The following is a 21473-nucleotide window of genomic DNA, read 5'->3' on the forward strand; positions in this document are numbered from 1 at the left end:
GCTTTCTAAATAATATCATTATTTCAGCATGGCTCAATAAGTGCATGAGTACCGTTTTATTTTCTTGAATAAAATAAAAACTACTCGACGAGAACACTGCTGTTGTTTTTGTTTTAATAATTATTTTTTATTCAAAAATAAAAAAATAAAAATTTCAATTGTTCAAAACATGTTTTTTCCCAAAAGTTTATTGGGATTTTTTTTAATTGCCATATTTTTCATGAACATGCTCTAAAAATGATTCAAAATTATCTAATATTTTTTCACTTTTCATGTTATAAGCCTTTCTAAACAAGGCCTCATCGACATGAAACCATTTCATTTCTCCTACTGATCCCCAATATGTATTTCCTCCTTCTTTTAATACGAGACCAGTAAGCTGCAAACACCAATAAGTGGATTTTTAAATAAAAAATAATACAGATATCGTAAAACTTTAATTAAACTTGAAAATAATATTTAAAAATAGATTCCATTTTGACTTTCACCAATTTTCCTGTTAATAATTATGTAAACTCAGACAAAAAGAAAAATATCCATAAAAAAAAAAATAGATAAAATCATAATGACAAAAATCATGCGCAAATTTCAAGCCAAAATAAATAATAAAAAAACTAGGTCACACACGCAAAAATTCTTTCGTTGTAAAAATAATTTCTCACTCAGTGGAACAATGTACAACATCGGAGCCGATGCATATTTCACTACAGGGGTAGCATTCGTATACGTCCGCCCTTTTTCTTTATATTTTTTAATATATAAAATAACTCCTTAAATTGATTGTTATTAATTTCATGGTGCATGTTTAATTCATGGTTAAAATATTTGTTTTGACTTTTATCTTCAATGAAAGAAATTTTACGAAAAAAAAATAAATCGTTTTTGAAATTCTCTTAATTGTATCTCCACTTTTTCGCTGTATCAAATTTTTTTGCTACACAAAAACTTTCGATTATATAATGGTATATTTCAAAACAACAATTCCACAGGAATTGGAATCGTACTTGGTATTGGAATTGTTAATCAACATTTTCCTGGAATCGGAATCAGAATCAGAATCAGAAAAAATTTAGGAATCGTCCCAACACTAATTATTACAAAATAAGCAGATATTTATTTTGTTTGAAATTTATATCTATATTATATATTATATTTCCAATATAAATTTCAAACAAAATAAATATCTGCTTATTTTGTAATAATTAGTGTTGTTTCGGCTTCAAACGTATCTAATACATATTTTATTTTATAATAGAAATATGTCAGCAAGTTGAAACAAACATTTTACATTTCAATTTGATGACATATTTCTATACACATTATTCATTCATCCAAAGATTTTACTCATTATAAACCATCCTTGGTATATGATTACTATTTCCTATTAATTTCTGTGTTGTGTGACCAGTAGTTTAAAAGTTTATCGGTTAAATAGTTTCAGACACACACATACATCTGTTTTATATATATAGATGAGATAATTTTTGTTTAAAGGCTAAAAGATCAAGGAAATAGGTTTCTAATGTTAAGATTTGACATACTTAATTATAAGGTGCTTCTACATTATCAGAACGAAATTTCGGAAATTGTAATATGAGTTTCAGATGAAAACAATGGTATCTACAGGTTCCTCGTATTTTTAAGATGATTATATCCAAAAATTACAAAAATCGATCAGCTAGAAAATTATTTATTAAAGAAAATAGAAAATAAAAATTTTAAAGAAAACAATCGTATTTGCTTATGTAAGACACAGGAGAGTTCAAAAGGGAGGTAATTTTCTGTTTAAATTTATTGTCTAAAAACCAGATGGCTGCAATTTTTAATGTGCTAACATGATTAAAGTTATTTTTTGACTACATAATTTGGAAGCTAACATTGTAATTTATTAGAATTGACAAAACAATCAGTAGACACCATCGTTTTTTATCTGTAAACTCCATTTATCGACTACAAAATTTCGTTCTGATAGTGTAGAAGTGGCAATTATAATATTATTGGTTTTACTTTTTACGGCTCTTTCAGATTTTCTATTTGTATAATATTTATGCACAGGAAATTAAGGCACCACAAATGGGATCCTGCTGATTATATAAAGTCATGACAAATTAGTCATGAAATAAAGCCACGTCAAATAGCTTCCGCTGATTCCTGTGTCATTATGCACAGAAAAATTAAAGCACGACAATTGCCCCTGCTGATGTACTATTTGTGTTACATTTATGCACAACAAATTAAAGCATTACAAATTAAAGTATGACAAATGGGATCCTGCTGATGCTTTTTTCTGTGTGACATTTAAAATCGAAAAATTAAGTCACGACAAATTCAGGCATGACAAACTCAGTCACAACAAATAAGGGTACGACAAACTTAGTCTTGACAAATTAAGGCACAACTTCAGTCACAACAAATGAAGGCACGACCATCTCAGTCACGACAAATTCAGGCACAACAAACTCAGTCAAGACAAATCTAGACACAGCAAACTCAGCAATGACAAATTAAGGCGCGACAAACGCAGTCCCAACAAATTAAGGCACGACGAATAGGATCCTGTTGATTCTGTATTTGTGTGACATTTAGGCACGACAAACTCAGTCACAACAAATTAAGGCACGACAAACTCAGTCACAACAAATTAAGGCACGACAAACTCAGTCACAACAAATTAAGGCACGACAAACTCAGTCACAGCAAATTAAGGCACGACGAACTCAGTCACAACAAATTAAGGCACGACAAACTCAGTCACAACAAATTAAGGCACGACGAACTCAGTCACAACAAATTAAGGCACGACAAACTCAGTCACAACAAATTAAGGCACGACGAACTCAGTCACAACAAATTAAGGCACGACAAACTCAGTCACAACAAATTAAGGCACGACAAACTCAGTCACAACAAATTAAGGCACAACGAATTCAGTCACAACAAATTAAGACACAACGAATTCAGTCACAACAAATTAAGGCACGACAAACTCAGTCACAACAAATTAAGGCACGACAAACTCAGTCACAACGAATTAAGGCACGACGAACTCTGTCACAACAAATTAAGGCACGACGAATTCAGTCACAACAAATTAAGACACAACGAATTCAGTCACAACAAATTAAGGCACGACAAACTCAGTCACAACAAATTAAGGCACGACAAATGGAACCATGTTGATTCTATATTTGTGGGAAATATATATATGGTTTTAGAAGGTTGATCCCAAACCAACCAAGAAAATAATGAGTCACAGATTTATATATTCTATAGTTTTTCATTTTCTCATAGACGATTCTATACACTTTCTCCTAAGTGCACACACTGTAAACTAACAATTTATCCGGATTCGAATATTGACACATGCCATTTGAAGGTTAGTACTTTATATAAATCATGGACTTTTTTAATTAATACCACCATGTCAGGTCTGGGATTTATTGAATGACGCGTTATGTATAATGTATGACACTGCTTTGGTGTTGGCACTATCTGTTTATGTGTTTGTTTTATAGTTATTCAATTCTAAGGACATCAAATACAATGTGCTCTCTCTTAATCGCCGACCTCAACACTGTGTGCCGAGCATGAGGCTACAACACATTCTGTATTTAAGCTTTGTATACTTAATAAATTGTACTGTGTGTGTGTGTGTGTGTGTGTGTGTGTGTGTGTGTGTGCACACAATATTACAAGGTGGAATGATAGAAAAAGAAAACAACACTACAGCTTTATTTAAAAACTTTTATGGAAAACGTCAATTCAGGTAACGTTATTATGTAGCCACCTTTAGCCTTAATCACTGCCTCAATGCAGGTCTGGAACTGGGAGCATGCCTTTTCTGCAAGTACTGACAGGAGCTAGGCGAATACTTGGCTGATGGTAGTGATCAGGTTGGCTTTGATGTTGTGGGAGGTCATGTTGGTGATGTTCTCGACGTATAACCAAAATAGTTCAGCTGGTTCAGATCGGGGGGGGGGTAGTGAGAGAAGGGTACAAAGTTGTAGCACTCCTAAAGCCAAGCTTGGGTCTCTTTGTACTTGTAGGTCGGTGCTGAGTCCTGCTGCCACACCCAGTATCTGCCAGCAGCCACCTGATTGCACCAAGGGATAACCACACTCTTCAGCACATCCCGGTACACTTTGGTGTTGACTTTCAAGCTGACTTTGAAGATGTGAGGTGGCATGATGTGGCTCTCCTTGAAAACCACACTAAAGACCATAACAGTGGCCAGAAACTTTGCTTTCATCATCCTGGGCCTGTTATTCGTGGCAATCGATGTACTTTTAGTGTGCTGGCAATGGTCCTGTTGTCATAACTTGGATTGGTAGTGAGCATGAGTTGTACAGCAATGCATCTCCGATCTCGTTCGTTGTCACTTTCAAACATGATAGAAAGCTCCTCTCGCTCTTGAGATTTGTACACAACTGACCAACTAGTAGATGGTCTGCAACAAAAAAAAAGAAAACCTGTTTTCATCAAATGGAAATGGAATCATGTCGTTATTTCTAAGGCCACAGTTTTATCGTTCCAAACTGTATAATGTAGCATAGATAAAAGAACCCCAAATGTTGTCCATCGTTGGTTATCTGGTTGTGTCAGTCTTCAGCGATTTTCTTGTGGACTCAATCTACTCTCACCCAGTTTTGACTCTAATCCATCCAATTTCTCTTGGGGAACTTTTGAGCATCCAACTGTTATCCATTGTTTCCAATTGTAAGCTGTTGTCAACTCAAGACCGTCTGCGAACTTGCCCTCCCTCCTCCTAAACTGTTTGTAAACTAACTTTAAATATCTTGACCTCTATGTCCAGTCTTTTGTTCTAGTCACTGTCATGCCTTGATCAACTATCCTATTTCAGATGGCTTTTGTGTTCCTGGTTCACAAATTAAAAAAAAATAAACAACGCAAATGAAGCAAAATAAAATACTAACTTTAACGTATTCTGTGGATTTCTGTTGCACTCTGGGTATGTGTGACACTATTGACCCTCTAAACTCTGGGTATGACTATTGACCCTCTAAACGCTGACACCCATATCTTAGTTTTCTGTTGAGGCCATGTTTGTCAGTTGGTCAATTCTTCTCATCTCGGCCTTCCAGAGTTCTCCTGATCTGGTTCAAGCCACAACCCACCATCAACTCTGTCAAACTGTAAACCGTCCTTAAACTCATCCCCACTCCTAAAACTGTCTGTAAACTAACTCTAATAGAAAATATGCATCAAATTGGAGAAAGGAAAGTCCGTTTGTAAAGAGCTGCGCGTTGTATCTCAGCGGTTATATTTTGAAATGTTGGAACAAATTAAATCAACGTTTCTATATGAAACTCACACCGTTGACGTCATTCTCGCATTGCCTACGCATTGTTCCAACTTTTCTTTCTCCAACTTTACAACATGGCAAGAAAGAAGAAAAACAAAGAAAGAAACAACATACTAAGGATGGAGTATAGCTGTGAAATATATTTGTTATAAATTTCAAACAAGTAAAATATTTGTTTATTTTCCTGATATTACGTTGTTATTTGGCTTCCAATCGCACTTGATGCATATTTTATTTTATTCAAATTAAATCAACATTTCTATATGGAACTCACACCCTTGACATAACTCTAATATATAATATCCTGTTTTATTTTTTTATTTATTTCTTTATTTCTGGAAGTCAATGTCGCAGACTGGTTGTCAAATCAATTTCCAAGATATGAGTTTTGATGGATATATAAGTATTGAACCAGCTTTGACACTGACTTCCGGAAATAAATAAATAAAAAAACAGACAAAAGAAAAGCCTCGCTGAACATTTGTATTCTTTTTATTTTCTCCCCCCGAAGAAGAGATATCACTCTCAAAAATTGAAGACATCAACATCTACCATCTTGTATGACACATTCTGTTGGTAAATAAATGTAATACAATTGAAAACTATTGAAAATTCTTTCTAATATTGTGATTGTTCTTTTAGGGTTTGTATTACTGTACACATAGATTCGAAAAAGTTGTCAAAAAAACAAATATATAACAAATAAATGTTATCAAAGGCAAGATACGTTACTTTTCTACCAAACTGGATATATTTTTCGTGTTTTTAGTCAATGTAACATGTTTATTCAGCCCCAAAAACATACAGTGTTTACCGATATATTGGAAAATTCAAGATGGCGCCTGACTCTCTTTTTAACACGGTAAGTTTGGGAAAAGGTGTTATAAATAATAAACTAGACAAAATACTATTAAAAACCCACCGAATATATGTCAACCTATGTCACGGTAACATATATTGAGGAGTTTCTAACAGTATTTTGTCTAGTTTTATATTTATAGCACCTTTTCCCAAACTTACCGTGTTAACGAGAGAGTCGGGCGCCATTTTTAATTTTCCAATACATCAGTAAACATAGTATGTTTTTCGAGCTGAATAAACATGTTACATTAAATAAAAACACGAAAAATTATCCAGTTAGGTAGAAAATTAACTTATCTTGCCTTTAATAACATTTATTTGTTATATATTTGTTTTTTGACAACTTTTTCGAATCTATGTATACAGTAATACAAACCCTTCTTTTATATACTAAATCGTGTCCATGGTGTTTCCTATGGACCGCATTGATACAGCCTTCAAACACATCTCCTTTCACTTTATTTTTATTTATTTGTTTTTATTTTACAGGCTGAGTGGTTGCTACATGATGCAATTTATAGCTTGGTTTCTTTTGTTGTTTTTGTCAGTGGAAGCCGACATTTTTTCTGCAGGTAAGTTTTGCTTTTTATTCTAATTAGTGCTATGTGATTTAGCTGGCCCTCTTTTTTATAATTACTCCCCACTTACCAAGGCTAAAAGCCGTTCGAGGATAAAGTTAATGGGATGGATAGATCGACAGTTTTAATGATGATGAATATTATGAGAGGATTCAAAAATATTAATACAATAAATAAAATTTGATTACTCATGATAGGGGTTTATGATAAGTGTTTGCTTATACTAGATTTGAAGATGACTATATTGTAGCTCCCAGGAAAGCAGTCTTGTGGCAATGTGTTCCATAGATGGAATCTTCTTGGAAATGAACTCGGTTTATAGAAATTCCACTTCATGTTAGGCACACAGAGGAAGAAAAGTAAGTTCTTTGCAGTGGTGGCAGTTAGATGAATTCTTGCTGAGAAAATCTAACAAAGCGGAACCATAGATCAGGCAAGAACCGTTCATGATTTCTTATGAGAATGGTTTCTGATAAGCGTGTACTGATACTAAATTTGATGGAGCGGAGAAAGACTAGCAACATCTCTTCTACATTAACACAATAAGTTTGATTACAGCGTTTGCAAATACTGAATTTGAAAATGACCATAATGTAGCCCTCAGGAAAGCGATCTTGTTGCAACGGTCTCCACAGATGAAATGTTCCTGAAAAGAAACTATTCATAGAAATTTCTTTTCATGTTATTTGTTGAAACAATTTATTGGAGTTTTATGGTTAACCAATTCCATCTGTGTTGTCAAAAAACATCTCACACTTGAACAAAAAAAAAAAAAAATTTTTTTATTATTAACTTATTAGTCACCACATATTAAGGATAAAAGACACTCGAGGATAAAGGTTAACGAGATTGACAGATAATCAATTGAATGGTGACGAATACTATGAATGGATTGAAAATAATGAATGGAATAAATAAAATTTGTTTACTTATGTAAACGGTTTACGATAAGTGTGTACTGATACTATATTTGAAAATGATCATATTGTAGCCCTCAGGAAATCAATCTTGTGGCAACGTGTTCCACAAATGGAATGTTTTTGGAAATAAACTCTATTCATAGGAATATACATTATTGGTATATGAAAACTCTAATCATAGCTGTTCAAACCCTCTCAAGGTTCGTTGTCGGACAGTGTCCGAGGCATACCTCAGGCCTACATCGGAGCATTATGCTTAGGAGGCAGTCTGTGAAGATATGATTAAAACTCTAATTAGTATCAACTTTAAGCTTATGCGTAATTGTGACTTTAAGCTATATCCTGGGTGATGTATGCATGTTTGCTTTAATTTTTAAAAGAATGTAGATGAATTAATCACTGCCAGGATAACTCTAAGATTGGTTAGGGTTAGGGTTATTGGTTCAGTTCAGTAGCTTCACAAACACATGAGCATAAAAAAATAACTTTTCAAAAACGATCTTTCCAACCGCAATTCAAAAAGTCGACTTAATCAAAACAGTTTACCTCCACATCTTTTCATATAACAACGTTTGTATTTTATTTGTCAAAACAATTTATTATAGTTTTATGGTTATAAAATTTGATTACCGTTTAATATAAACTAGCCTGGATGCTCAGCATTGCCCGGGTGTTTGTAGGTATGTGTTGAGCAAAAAATAAAAAAAAAAATTTTTTAAATAAAAAAAAATGTGGTGGTAGGCAGGTGGGCTTGAACCCGTGACGCGAAGGTGGAAAAGAAAGTGAAAGAAAATCTGACGTCTTACTGCTACTCCATGATGCAACAGAAAGAATTATAATTATAACGTTGCTTAAAATGCTCCTCTTGTTTTATTATCAGCTAACCTACACCAAATGTTTTTGTCACCCTGCCATCCCTATATTTCCAATGTCTCAGGGGAGAGAGGGCGCCAATCAATCTCTGGTTCCTCCTTGGAAGATATTCACAGCAAAAACTCATTTTATTTGCACAACAGCAATAACTTTTCTTTTGCTGTATACCTAATAATCAATTTCCATGAACAGAGTTTCTTTCCAAGAATATTTCATCCTAGGAAAACGTTACCATGGAACAGCTTCTTTGTAGGCTAAAGCATGGATGTCTTTAAATCCAATTTTAGCAAGTACTTTTCATAAAATAATCAAATTTTATCCATCTATATATATAAGAACGAAAATGTGTGTGCGTATGTATGTATGTATGTATGTATGTTTGTATGTATGTATGTTTGTATGTATGTATGTATGTTTGTATGTATGTATGTTTGTATGTATGTATGTATGTTTGCTTTTTGTGTATGTCTGCAAAAGGCTTTTTTCCGAGGCCTTCTCGGGGGGGGGGGGTCGCTCATTCTTAAAACTTTTTATATCACGTCTAAATGATAATATCTACGCCTTAACAATGGGAGTCGCCTTTCTATATAATTTGCCTGACTTTTACCAGTTTGCCGTATCTTCGAAAAACGAAAAGCGGGGGGAAACAGTAACTGGCTTGTAGCGCAAAACTAGGTCAAACATCACGCAACTTCCTCGCACCTGTATATTTCACTTTATGAACCTTATTTTAACACGCTTATCAATTCCGCTTCCCTCGTGGCCGAGGTGGTTAGGTGTCGGGGTTTTTTTCCCTTTCGTTTCCACCTTCGCGTCGAGGCTTCGAGGTTTGATCCTACCTTCCTACTGAAACTTTTTTTTTTCTTTTACACCTCCAAACACCCGGGCAATGCCAGGTACCCCCGCTAGTTCTATTGAAGAGTCATTCACCTATAAAAAGTTATTAAATGATTAATACTTCAGTCTTGTCTTCTTTGCACATGTGGGTTGTTCTTCCAAGGACTGTGTTTGTAAAGTTCACTGCACAGGCCCTGATTGTACACTAGCTTTCTTCATCTGAAGTCAGTTCTTGACTCCAAAACTAATTATAGTGTTTATTGTATAGCCTATGTTGCAACAGAATGAGCCAATCCTCCCACCCCCACCAACCTAACCAAAACCACAACTTAAGTTTAAAACAAGTAATCAAGTTTTATCTTGGGAGTTGATTAATAACACGGATTCATAACCTGAGTGTGCCAAGTTCAAATCCTGTTCATTTCACAGAAACACTTTCACTTAGGATGCTGGCAACCTTCAACGGACAATGTTTAAAGTTCTTAATATCTGCAAATATAGAGTGATTCAAAAATAAAATATTCAGTAGACATAAATTCTAGTATATTCCTGACTTGTCCACCAAATTTCAGTCATGAGTGTCCAACAGTTTTTAGGTAAAAATGAGATTGTCAGTTTCCAATCATCTGCAACTCTTAATGGGAGCTTTAATGAGGGAATATGTATTTTTATAATGGACTAACCCAACATAATATAATTTAGCACGAGTTTTAACTAAGTCTCTTTCTTTTTATATCACCCTCCTTTTGATCTTGCAACTTACTGGGCGATTATAGTGCATAAATCATTCGTCTTCTAAGATTCTGTTATTGAATTAATCGAATGATAATTAATGTATGGGGATGTTGACAATTTTTTGGGGGGGCTGCTAGATTTTAGGATTCCCTCTCTGCTTCCTGCTTTCCTGACAGTACTAACGTGTTAACGCTTAAATGTAATGTGAACAAACATCTTGCTGCTCAACTGGCCACAGTCCATTGTTAGACACACTCCCAAATATTAGCTACTTATGTTCCAAGTGGCAATATGTCTTGTTTGTAGTTAAAAAGAGTGAAAAAAAATACATGAGAAGAACTTATTAACAATCAGTTATTTTTGACTCAAAATGTTTTTTGTTTAATTTTTTTAGAGAAAGATTATTTGCATACAAAAATTTTAGCAAAATTAATTCGTGTTTAAGCTATTTAACTAGCAAACGAGAGTGAAAAAATGATGTTGTACGCATGTGCAATGCTGCATGTTTAGCGAGTTGCATAGTTGCAATGCATGCAGACAACGAGTTTGTTATAGGAAGGATATTTGACTGAGAGGAGAGAAACCACCCCAAAAATGGGAAATATGAATTTGATTTCTCCACTTGGAATAATTATTGACTTTCTGGTTTGCGTTCCCCAGGGGCTGGACTTAGTCGCTTCTTTTTTTTTTTTTTTTTCTTTTTTTAAGATAAAAATGAAAACAAAACAAAAAATTGCCTCACAAACCACGAACAGACTTTGTGGCTTAGTGGGGGATGCCCTTTTCTCTACCCTTCAACCTCTCTCCCACAGAAGAGACGTTGCGAGCCTATCCTTGTTTTATCGTTATTTCCATGGCAGGTGCTCGTCTGAATTCCAATCTCTGGTCCCCCCTCACCAATCTTTCACGAAAAACACCCGTCTAGCTAAATCCACTGTGAAAAATTTCCCCCACTCTCTATCTGTGCCTAAATCAAAACGCGGATTCCATGAACAAAGCTTCTTTCTTAGAACTGCACGCTTGTGGAACTCTGTTCCGTCTGCCTGCTTCCCACCTGACTACAACTTGGATGTCTTCAAGTCCAATGTTAACAAATTCCTAATGAACCGCCCCCTTAAGTAAACACTTCATCAAATCTCCACACTAACGTAATGTACTTGCAATAACCCTTATCCCTGAGTGGCTTCCGTGGTGATCACTGTGTAAAAAAAAAAAAAAAAAAAATTACTAATTTTTGGTCATCCATCCCTCGCATTTCACTCATAGAGAGAGGGACCACGCATGCACGGCTTGTTTTTTGTTTTTTTTTTATTCATATTTTCTGCTGTTGCATGTTGATAAAGATATGCACTCTCCTGTGTGCCAATCTAGTTTTGCACATTTACTTTTTGTTTATTTTTATTTATTTATTTTTTTTTTCTTTTGCAGGTCCCGTACATGTTAAGGCAGTGCTTAAAAATATTGATGAAAAACTTCAGATGATTGTGAATTTTGCCGTCAAACCAAATTATGAACGTATACAAGTCACATGGTAAGGAAAGCTCCTCTGTTGTAATGGTGTATTGTATTTCTTCGTTGTTTTATTAGCATCTTTTTAATATGCAAGACGTGTAAGACAATACAAATGGATGTGGACGTAGATTGTGGAGAAAGTATATCTGGATGGAGAAGCTGTTGAGGTTATTCAGAAATTTTGTTACCTCATTAGAACATAGGTAGGAGGAGGAGGAGGAGGAGGAGGAGGAGATGCTTGTATGAATTACAAGTGGATAGAGTATGATTACCTCTGGCCAGGACAAATTTTGATAGTTATCCAGTTTACGATCCAATTTCCAGCAACTTCACGTCTGCATCTTTCGGCAGGTTTCATAAACAACCGGAAGACGACACGTTTTAATAAAAATATGAAATTCATTCAATCAAGGAACAATTTTTAAACCGAAAATGACTCCCAACAAACTATGTCAATGTGAATACTCCTTTCCCGATATTAAGAATGAATTTCAAAATAGAATGCTATTCTTAACACAAAGAAGGGGGAGACTATGAGTTGAATTAATCGTCTGGCTCTTTTTGCTTTGGATTCTTACTGGAAGATGCTGGAGGTTGGGTCGTAAACTGAATAAGTCCCTAAACTTTGCATATATATATATATATATATATATATATATATATATATATATATATATATATAAGTGTGTGTGTGTCTATGAACTTTGTTAGAAATATTATAATATTATATTTAAACCAAATTCAGATTTATAATTTTATATTTTATTTCTATCTTTAACCCAATTAATTTTCTTATCAAGTAAATGCATACCTTTATTTTAATTTTTTCCAGATACATCTGCCTATACTTATAATGCTAGCTTTATTTATGGTGTTTTTTACATATATTAAAAACCCTTCCCAATACTTTGCTGATGAGGAAACTTTGTTTGTTAAAAATACTATATGTAAAAACTATTGTCCGTGGTTTAATGTCTACCACAATAAAAACATTGTTTTCCGAAACGATCGTACAAATTATTGATTTTGTTGTTGTTCCTTCTTGTGAAACGGATTTTTAATTTAATTCTAATTTGAATTTTAAATTATCAATCACATTACTGAATATTAAATTAGCTCTAGGATATTTACCTATCGAGCTTATTATATATCTAAATTACAACAATCACTTTTTCTTTCCTGTATTTTAATTAAATTAGTAATTTTACTATTACATTAAAATACACTCTGCTCTTTAGGCTATTGTTCTAATCTCCTTTAAATATATATATATATATATATATATATATATATATATATATATATATATATATATATATATGCTGCCGAGACATAAATGTTTATGTCTCGGCAGCAGTGATAAAAAGCATATCTTATTTTTCTTTTATTAATATTATTGAAATTTTTCCCCTTTTCCCTTGTACATATTTGTGAATTATTCCATGGATTTCGGCCTTTGGATTATTTTGGACCATCTTCCAATTACGGGATTTCCTTGGATTTTACTTTTGCAAATGGAAATTCAATTAACTTTCTTGAAGTTATATTTTTGGATTTTACCGTCATTGGATTATTTATCTTTCACCAGACTATCCATTCACGTGTAATCACTTTTTTCTTCACCATATTCCCTCTGCTTCACTTTTTTGTTATCAAGTAAGATCTTTGACATACTTGTTGTTTCATCAAATACTTTTGTATACAAAATCCGATCCCGCATTTTGCTAATTCCTACCCTCTGATGAGAAGGAAAGTATTTCTTCAAAACTCCGCGGATTAAGGACTATCCACTTATCAAGTGTTTCCTTTTCAGATTAAATATGTTTTTAACTCATTTCAAAGTGTTTTTTTAACATGCTTTATTAACTGTTTGCTCATATTATAAGCTCTATCTCCTATTTGGTTTTATCGAACTTTTACATCTGGCTGAGATAACTTTATAAATATTAATTCTTTAATATTTACAATATACTTTAGTTTTACCATCTTGGATCATTTTGGTAAATTTAATTGTAATATATATATATATATATATAGGGTGGAATGATAAATTTGTCGCCCTAAAGATAACAAAACTACCGCTTTATTTTAAAACTTTTATTGAAAAAAAACAATTCAGGTAACTTGATTATGCAGTAAAGCTGACATCTATTAAATGTAGCTGCCTTCAGCCTCAATCACTGCCTCAATACGGGTCTGGAACTGGGAGCATACCTTTTCCACAAACAGGAACTCGGCAAATACTTGGTGGATGGCGATGATCAAGCTGGCTTCGGTGTTGTGGGAGATCATGTTGGTGATGTTCTCGACGTATGACCAAACAAAGTATTTCAGCTGGTTCAGGTTGGGGGAGGATGGGGGTCAGTGAGAGAAGAATACGAAGTCATAGCACTCGTGAAGTCAAGCCTGGGTCTCTTTGGACTTGTGGGCCAGTGCCAAATCCTGCTGCCACACCCAGGGTCCGCCAGCAGCCACCTGATTGCATCAGAAGATCATCACACTCTTCAGCACATCCAGGTACACTTTGGTGTTGACTTTCAAGATGTGAGGTGGCATGATGTGGTCCTTACTTGAAAATACACCAAAGACCATAACCATGGCTGGAAGCTTTGTTTTCATCTCCCTGGGCACGCCCCTGTTATTCGTGGCAATCCAACGATGCATTTTGAGGGTGCTGGCAATGGTCCTGTTGTCATAACTTGGATCAGTAGAGAGGCTGAGTTGTAAAGTGGCACATCTCTGATCTTGCTCGTTGAACATTATGTCACTTTCAGATATTATTGCTCTCGGGATTTGTACACAACTGGCCAACTAGTAGATGATCTGCAGCAAAAAATGGAAACTGGATTTCATCAAGCGGAAATGGAATCATGTCGTCTTTTCTGGGACAACAATCTTATCGTTTTATTAATAATTATTTTTATACCTACAGACAAAAGTGTTTCATGTTTTTGCAATCATCAGTTTAAGAAGTGACATTTACAACATTCATTTGGGAGATTTGAACCCAGCTACAAAGTTATTTTTGACTCCATTTACTAGGATGTTACCTCTGGACCAGAATCAATTGCCACAAGAATTAAGAGAAATTAAACACCTATAAATGCCAAATACTGGTTTAACAGTAAAGCAGTCAAGAACGTTCAAATGAGCAGAAATTGTTGTAAAGTATCGGCAAGACGACGTATATTTGAGAGCAACCTCATTGCCATGAATGCCTTGTTGAAGTAGCCCGTTCTCAGCTCTCATGTAAGCGGGCGAGTCTACTTCTATGGGGGTGTGATGCCAAAACCACTCCTGTCTTGTAACTAGGTGTCTTGGGTTTGATTCCACCTCTACACGCCCTCCCCCTTCCGGGGCCACAAGATACTCGCGTTGTGGTCCAATGTTTTGAGGCTCTGGAGTAGTCGTGCGACGTTCCCTATGTCTGTGGGGATAGGTTCCTAGGTGGTCGCATCACCCTTCTGCTATGACGCACCGGTTGGTTTTCCTCAACCTCCATCATCCCAGGGGATGGTGTGTCATCCACCTCTATCTGTTTTGGCAGAGTGTTGGATGTTTTGGGCTGGTGTTGATCCGTATCCATGGTGGACCATTCTCGCGGTATTTCGGGCCTTGTTAGGTTGTCTATGGTATCCAACATCCCTGGAGCCTCCTCAGGTATCGAATGACAAGGAGTATCTACCACTGGGTTTATTCTTCGGAGGGCGATGTTCTCTTGCTGTAGCTCGAGGATCTGTTGAAATAATGTCTACTGTGTTTGTTCATCCATATTCCAACGTTGTTTATAGCAGGTTTCCTATATCGGCAACGCCATGTAAAGTATCGGCAAGATGACGTATATTTGAGAGCACCATTGTTCCCATGAATGTCTTGCTTAAGAAGCCCGTTCTCGCCTCTCATGTATGCAGGCGAGTCTACTTCTATGGGTGTGTGACACCAAGACCACTCCAGTCTTGTAACTGGGCATCTTGGGTTCGATTCCACCTCTGCAATTGGTAAGATTGCATAATGCTAGTTGATTGCCCTCTTTTTTTTTTATTTCCCAGACAGGGCTTAACTTTAATACTCTTAAAAGGGCTTATAATTATAAATATTAATAATTATTTTTATACCTACAAACACTAGTGTTTTGTGCTTTCACAATCCTCAGTGCTACTAGTTTGCACTAATATTCATATAAAACAGTGTCTCAGTTTGTGAGGTTAGAAATGAGAAAAAGGGAAACAATCATGCTCTCCACTGGAATTTTGTTAAACGTTATACATTTCTCCAGTGACACCTTTTTCAATACTGATCTCTTTCGCTCAAGAATTTTAACACTATGAGTGCTACTGATAATATTTGCGACCGGAATAGTAGCATAAAATCGTAATGAAGTGAGTGACCAAAAGACAATATTGTAGTTTAGAAGAAACAGCTTACCTTGTAGACTTGTATATATATCAAGTTTATTGACTTACCTGATTGGTTTTAACTTGTGGTGTGTTTCATTCCAGTCTCCAGATAATGTTGGGTCATCAGAAGAAAATATGCGCCGTTTCAGGGCCTACCTCTCTACAGATTTTCTGCATATATATATATAGCCCCTCGACTCACTGATGGGGAGCCCCATTAGCTGAATTGCATTTATATCAACTGAACTCTTCAATATAATCAAAACTCTGCTGTTCAAAAGTTTATTGAAAATTATCCAGAATATAAAAGTTAGTTTTAGTTGTTAATACAAATAATGAAGAAAGATGAGTAAATAGTAGTCAAAAGTCAAAGTGTTCATGGTGTTAATATGCATAAGTAATAAATGTATGTAAGTATTTGGCAGTTTGGTATTGTGTATGTGTTGGTTTACTTTATTCTTGTGAATCTGTTTATAGCTATGAGTAGCAATTCATCTCGGTTCATTTGATAAATCGCTAGTGTTTAAGAATGTGTGAAGCTGAAGAAGGCTTGTATGCGAGTCATTGAAGATTTCTTTGCGACTCGCTTGGGTTCAGTTCTGGGAATTATTAAAATTGTTTGTTTTATTTCAATTTAAATCCACTCTGTCTTATAACATACTGCTTTACTTCTGGTCTGTTAGAATCTATGATGTGGTAGGGCCATCTTGGACGATGATAATGTCTATTGGTTGGCCAAGTAATATATTTATGTGAGTATTTGGCAGTGTGGCATTGTGTATATGTGTTAATTTACCTTGTTCTTGTTAGTATGTGCATAGATGTGTGCGTGTTGATGAAGCTGGTATGCGAGTCATTGAGTTCTTTTTACCTCCTTCATGCTAGGCACGGTGGGGGAGGGTGTTGAGCAGATGTTCATGAATCCTGTTCAAGGTGCAGCTGGTGAAATCTGGAGAAAACTGATTTCTGTTGATCAGACCTTATAGGAGTTTCTAAGTTTTCACTGGTTTACTACTTCTACATATAAGTGTTACTTTCTGGAGTTTTAACTGGTTGGAAAAAATTTTTAATTCACACTTTTCTATGAAAAATTCCTTGCATTGGGGTGTAAAAAGAAAAGCAAATTCAGGTTTGGTTTACAATCCAAAGAGGCACAGAAAAAAAATGGTGAAAAATCCAAATATATAGCAAATAACTTTTAGCAAAGGCAAAATAAGTCACTCTTCTACCTATCTGGAAATATTTATAGTGTTTTTACTTTAAAATGTTTAATCGGTTTGAAAAACATATATTGTTGAGCGATTGGTATAAACAAGAAAAATGGCAGTGAAAACAGGCACCTTCAATATTTAAAGTTCTAATAATAGCTTAAAACTAAAAATCTATATAAAATACTGTTAGAAACCCACCCAATAAATTTCACGGTAACATTTATTGGGTGGGTTTCTAACAGTATTCTGTATAATTTTTTATTTTTTAGTCATTATAAAAACTTCAAATATTTAAGGTGCCAGTTTTCACTGCCATTTTTCTTGTTTGTACTGATTGCTCGACAGTATATGTTTTTGAACTGGTTAAACGTTTTCAAGTGAGTAAAAACACTTTAAAAACTTTTGCAGATAAGTAGGAGAGTAACTTATCTTGCCTTTGATAACATTTATTCGTTATATATTTGGATTTTTGACCGCTTTTCGTACGAATGTGGATTGTTAAACAAACGTGTGTGTTGCAATCAAGCAGATAAGGAAAGAGAGTAATAAACATAGCCATTTGTGTTTTAGTATTTGTTGGAATCGCTTCTCAGTTTTGCTACGTCATCATGACAACCACCATCATAAGACAAGAACCGAGCTCAGTCGAGGCATAAGGCAAAATTAATTGCTGATCCAGCTCTTATGCAGTACCTAGCCTGGGTGCCCGAGTGTGTGAAGGTCTGTGTAAGGGTGTTGGGTGAGACCCCCCCCCCCAAAAAAAAAGTGGTAATGGGCACGGGATCGAACCTGTAACACAAAGGAGGAAAAGAATGTGAAAAAACCCGACATCTTTGACGTTGTGTTCATGACAAAACCGGAAGTTGCAAACGTTGCAATTAAGGCTAGTCAATCGAAAAGAGGGGATGACTTGTGAAAATGTTGTCGAATAAAGTGACCCCTCACTGTAGAAAACTGCCCAGTTGAGGGTGAAGGAATGAATGTTTTTGGCCAATTTTTTAATATTTGTTGTCTGAAAGACCGACGTTTAAAACGATACTGATTTTGTCACGTTCTGACGTGTCTGTCAAAAGTTTTAGCAGACATATTACAAATACAAACACACAGGTTTTTGGCCTTTATATTATAGACTAGCGGGGGGGGCGTACCCGGCGTTGCCCGGGTGTTTCGAGGTGTTTGTGCTCGGGCGGGGGGGGGGGGGGCATGGGGGGTGTTAATCAAAATATAAGAATAAGCGAAGTAAATATTTAAAAAAGACACACAAAAAAAACTAATGTAAGGCAAACGAACGATGTTAAATGGGGAAAACAAAAAAAGAAAACGCGAAACAGAAAAACGAACGTTAAAGCTTCGTTAAAAAATCTGAAAAATAACTTCCCCCCCCCCCCAAAAAAAAAACAAAAACAAAAAAGAAAACAGAAAAACGAACGTTAAAACTTCTGAAAAATAACCCCCCCCAAAAAAAAAACATGTGTAAACTGGCTTATATAAGCCTGTTTCAATATTAAAATTAACCAATATTAAAATTGTACCAGTTCTTCAAATATTTAAACTAAATCAGGTTATGACGGCGTCTAACGCATGCGTAGAACTGATCTCGTCATGAGAGGACAGTTTTTTATGACCCCCCCCCCCCCTGTAGAAAAGTGTTGATTTCAGGTTGAAAAAATTAACGTTTTTGGCCAATTTTTCGATATTTGTCAGGCAAAAGATAGGGCTTTCATATGAGACCAAGTTTGTCAAATTTTTGTTCAGTTTGTCGAAAGTTTTTAGCAGACACACAAACATACACACATGCATACATACATACATACATACATTTTCGCTTTTATATATATAGATAATTATCTCTTAGCGTTGTCTCAAAAACTTGTCCGCAGCATAATTCCTGAAATTGAAAACAACTTTATTTTTTTTTAAAGGTTTGCAATTTTCTTTCAGGAAACCGCAGAGAGAAACGACATTTGAATTTTGCAATAATACAAGAATTTGTCAAATTGAGTGTAATTGGTTGTCTTCATATAACTTTCGTGTGGCAATTTCCAAGACTCAGTTTTCAGCTTATCATGATCTCGGAAACTGGACAATTAAAGCAAGCAAAACAATCTGTAAGTTTTGATGATTGTTTTCTTTTTTACTTTTTTTTTTGTTTTTTTGGCATAATCCTTTTTTGGGGTTATTCAATTCGAAAAGAAAATGACATATTGTAACCAATTAATTGAACACAAGTTGAACTTACATATCTATTTCTAATGGAGATTTTGGATCTGTCGGTCTGAAGTAGAAACCATACTATTAATCGTATTAACATAACATTTTTCTATTTTTCCGTGCTCAAAGACCGTAAACGACCAAATTCTCTCTGATTCTCTCTCCTCTACACCATCTATGCTCTGATGCCAATCTGGCATCGGTTGAAATGAATGGCGCTTGTGTTGGGGAGGCTCCATGTTTTGACAAGCTTCTGGGCTTGATCTTTACTCCTGACCTGAAATGGAAAGCATATATCAAATCCATTACCAAGGTCACTGGAAGAATGGTGAGCTCCTTCTAACACTCCAGTACATATCTCATCCTGATGCAATTCTCTACCTATATAAAACCCAGGTACAGCCAACGATGGAGTACTGTTGCCACATCTGGGCAGGAACTGCTAGAAGCAGCTTATCCTGCCTTGACAGAGTTCAAAATAGACTTCGTAGCCTTGTGGGGGATGTCCTTTTCTCTTCCCTACAACCTCTTTCCCACAAAATAGACGTTGCGAGCCTGTCTCTGCTTTATCGTTATTTTCATGGCATTTTCATTAGCTGAGCTTCAATCTATGGTCCCCCTCGCCAAACTTTCACGAAAAACACTCGTCTAGCCAAAATCACTATCAATAATTTCCAACACTCTTTATCTGTGCCTAAACCTAAATGCAGATTCCATGAACAAAGCTTCTCTCTTAGAACTGCACGCCTGTGGAACTCTCTTCCGATTACCTGCTTTCTAGCTGACTACAATCTGATTGTCTTCAAGTCCAACGTAAACAAGAGTCGAGCTTCAAAATGATACCGATCTTGTGAAAATCTGTCGCCTCCATTGAAAGTATTAGGCAGACATACAAACATGCATACATACATACATACATTTAAACAGACAAGTGAGATTTATATAGATTATTAATTGATGAAGGCTTTTTTTTTATAGAGTTATAGCAATCTTATAAAAGTTTTTCAAACAAACCTGCCACCAGAGAGTAATTCTACCTAAAATAATTTGATTCACTTGATAATATTTTTTTAACACTGGACTTTTTGGCCAGATATTTTTGTATGAACCTTTAGGATAACTATTGAATATCTGACACTGATTATAATTTTTTCTAGATTAAAAATAAAAAGACTTCATCAATTAATCTATATAATTATAAAACTCAAATAACCTTGTGACGGGTTTTGTAACCCAACATCCGGTTTACGACTTCCGGTTGCACATGCGTGCATAAACAAATAATCAATTAAACAATAAAGCGTATTGTTTTACTGTGTATGTTTTCAGCATCCCAATTGTTTTTTGTTTTTTTTCACGCTTAAATTATCCAAATAAACAATTGTTAATACTTTCTGCATTTTTTTTTACATTGTTCATTTCCATATTATGTTTAAGTTATTTTAACGCAATTTTCTTACAAATAAATCTACTTTAACCCATTGACAACCATAAGAGCATTTTACAACAGAAATTTAACCACTGCCTTCAATTTCTTTTTTATTCTCCATTTTTTAATACGCCTTTCTTAAAAAACATTCATTCATTTTCTTCTACACTACCAACATAAATAAATAACCGCAAAATATGTTTTTTTTTTTAATTTTCATTGCAAATAATAAATCCATGTGACGATAAAACGTATTGTTTTACTGTATACGTTTTCACAATCGCATTATTTTTTTGTGTGTGTTTAAATTAAAAGATATATCAAAATGTGAATTTAACTTTAAGTATTATGGTATCTGTTCAGTGTGCATTTACCTATAAGTATGGCAAACCACTTATAATTCAATGGCTGCAAGTTTTTTTTCTCAAAAATAAACAACTCATAGAAATCTATCTATATTCTTTTTTCATTTTAATATACTTTCATAGAAATGTTTCTGTTATGTCAAAAGAAAACTATTTTCTTTACGTTACGAGTGTCACGCTCATACATGAATTCCATAGCTAATATAACATACTGACCCAAC

At 34.8% G+C, this 21473-nt stretch overlaps 1 protein-coding gene across 1 annotated transcript in view; it reads left to right on the forward strand.

Moving 5' to 3' along the window:
- LOC145296884 (uncharacterized) overlaps positions 1–21473 on the forward strand; it is a 175686-nt gene that overhangs the window by 35293 nt on the left and 118920 nt on the right. Inside the window, exons 3-5 of the mRNA XM_080143030.1 lie at positions 6674–6756; positions 11556–11658; positions 19189–19355. Of these exons, the coding sequence (XP_079999156.1) occupies positions 6674–6756; positions 11556–11658; positions 19189–19355 (353 nt within the window). The remainder of the gene's footprint in view (positions 1–6673; positions 6757–11555; positions 11659–19188; positions 19356–21473) is intronic.

This window comes from Euprymna scolopes, chromosome 17 (genome assembly GCF_053919585.1).
Source record: "Euprymna scolopes isolate OS-2025 chromosome 17, ASM5391958v1, whole genome shotgun sequence".
NCBI classification, from domain to species: domain Eukaryota; kingdom Metazoa; phylum Mollusca; class Cephalopoda; order Sepiida; family Sepiolidae; genus Euprymna; species Euprymna scolopes.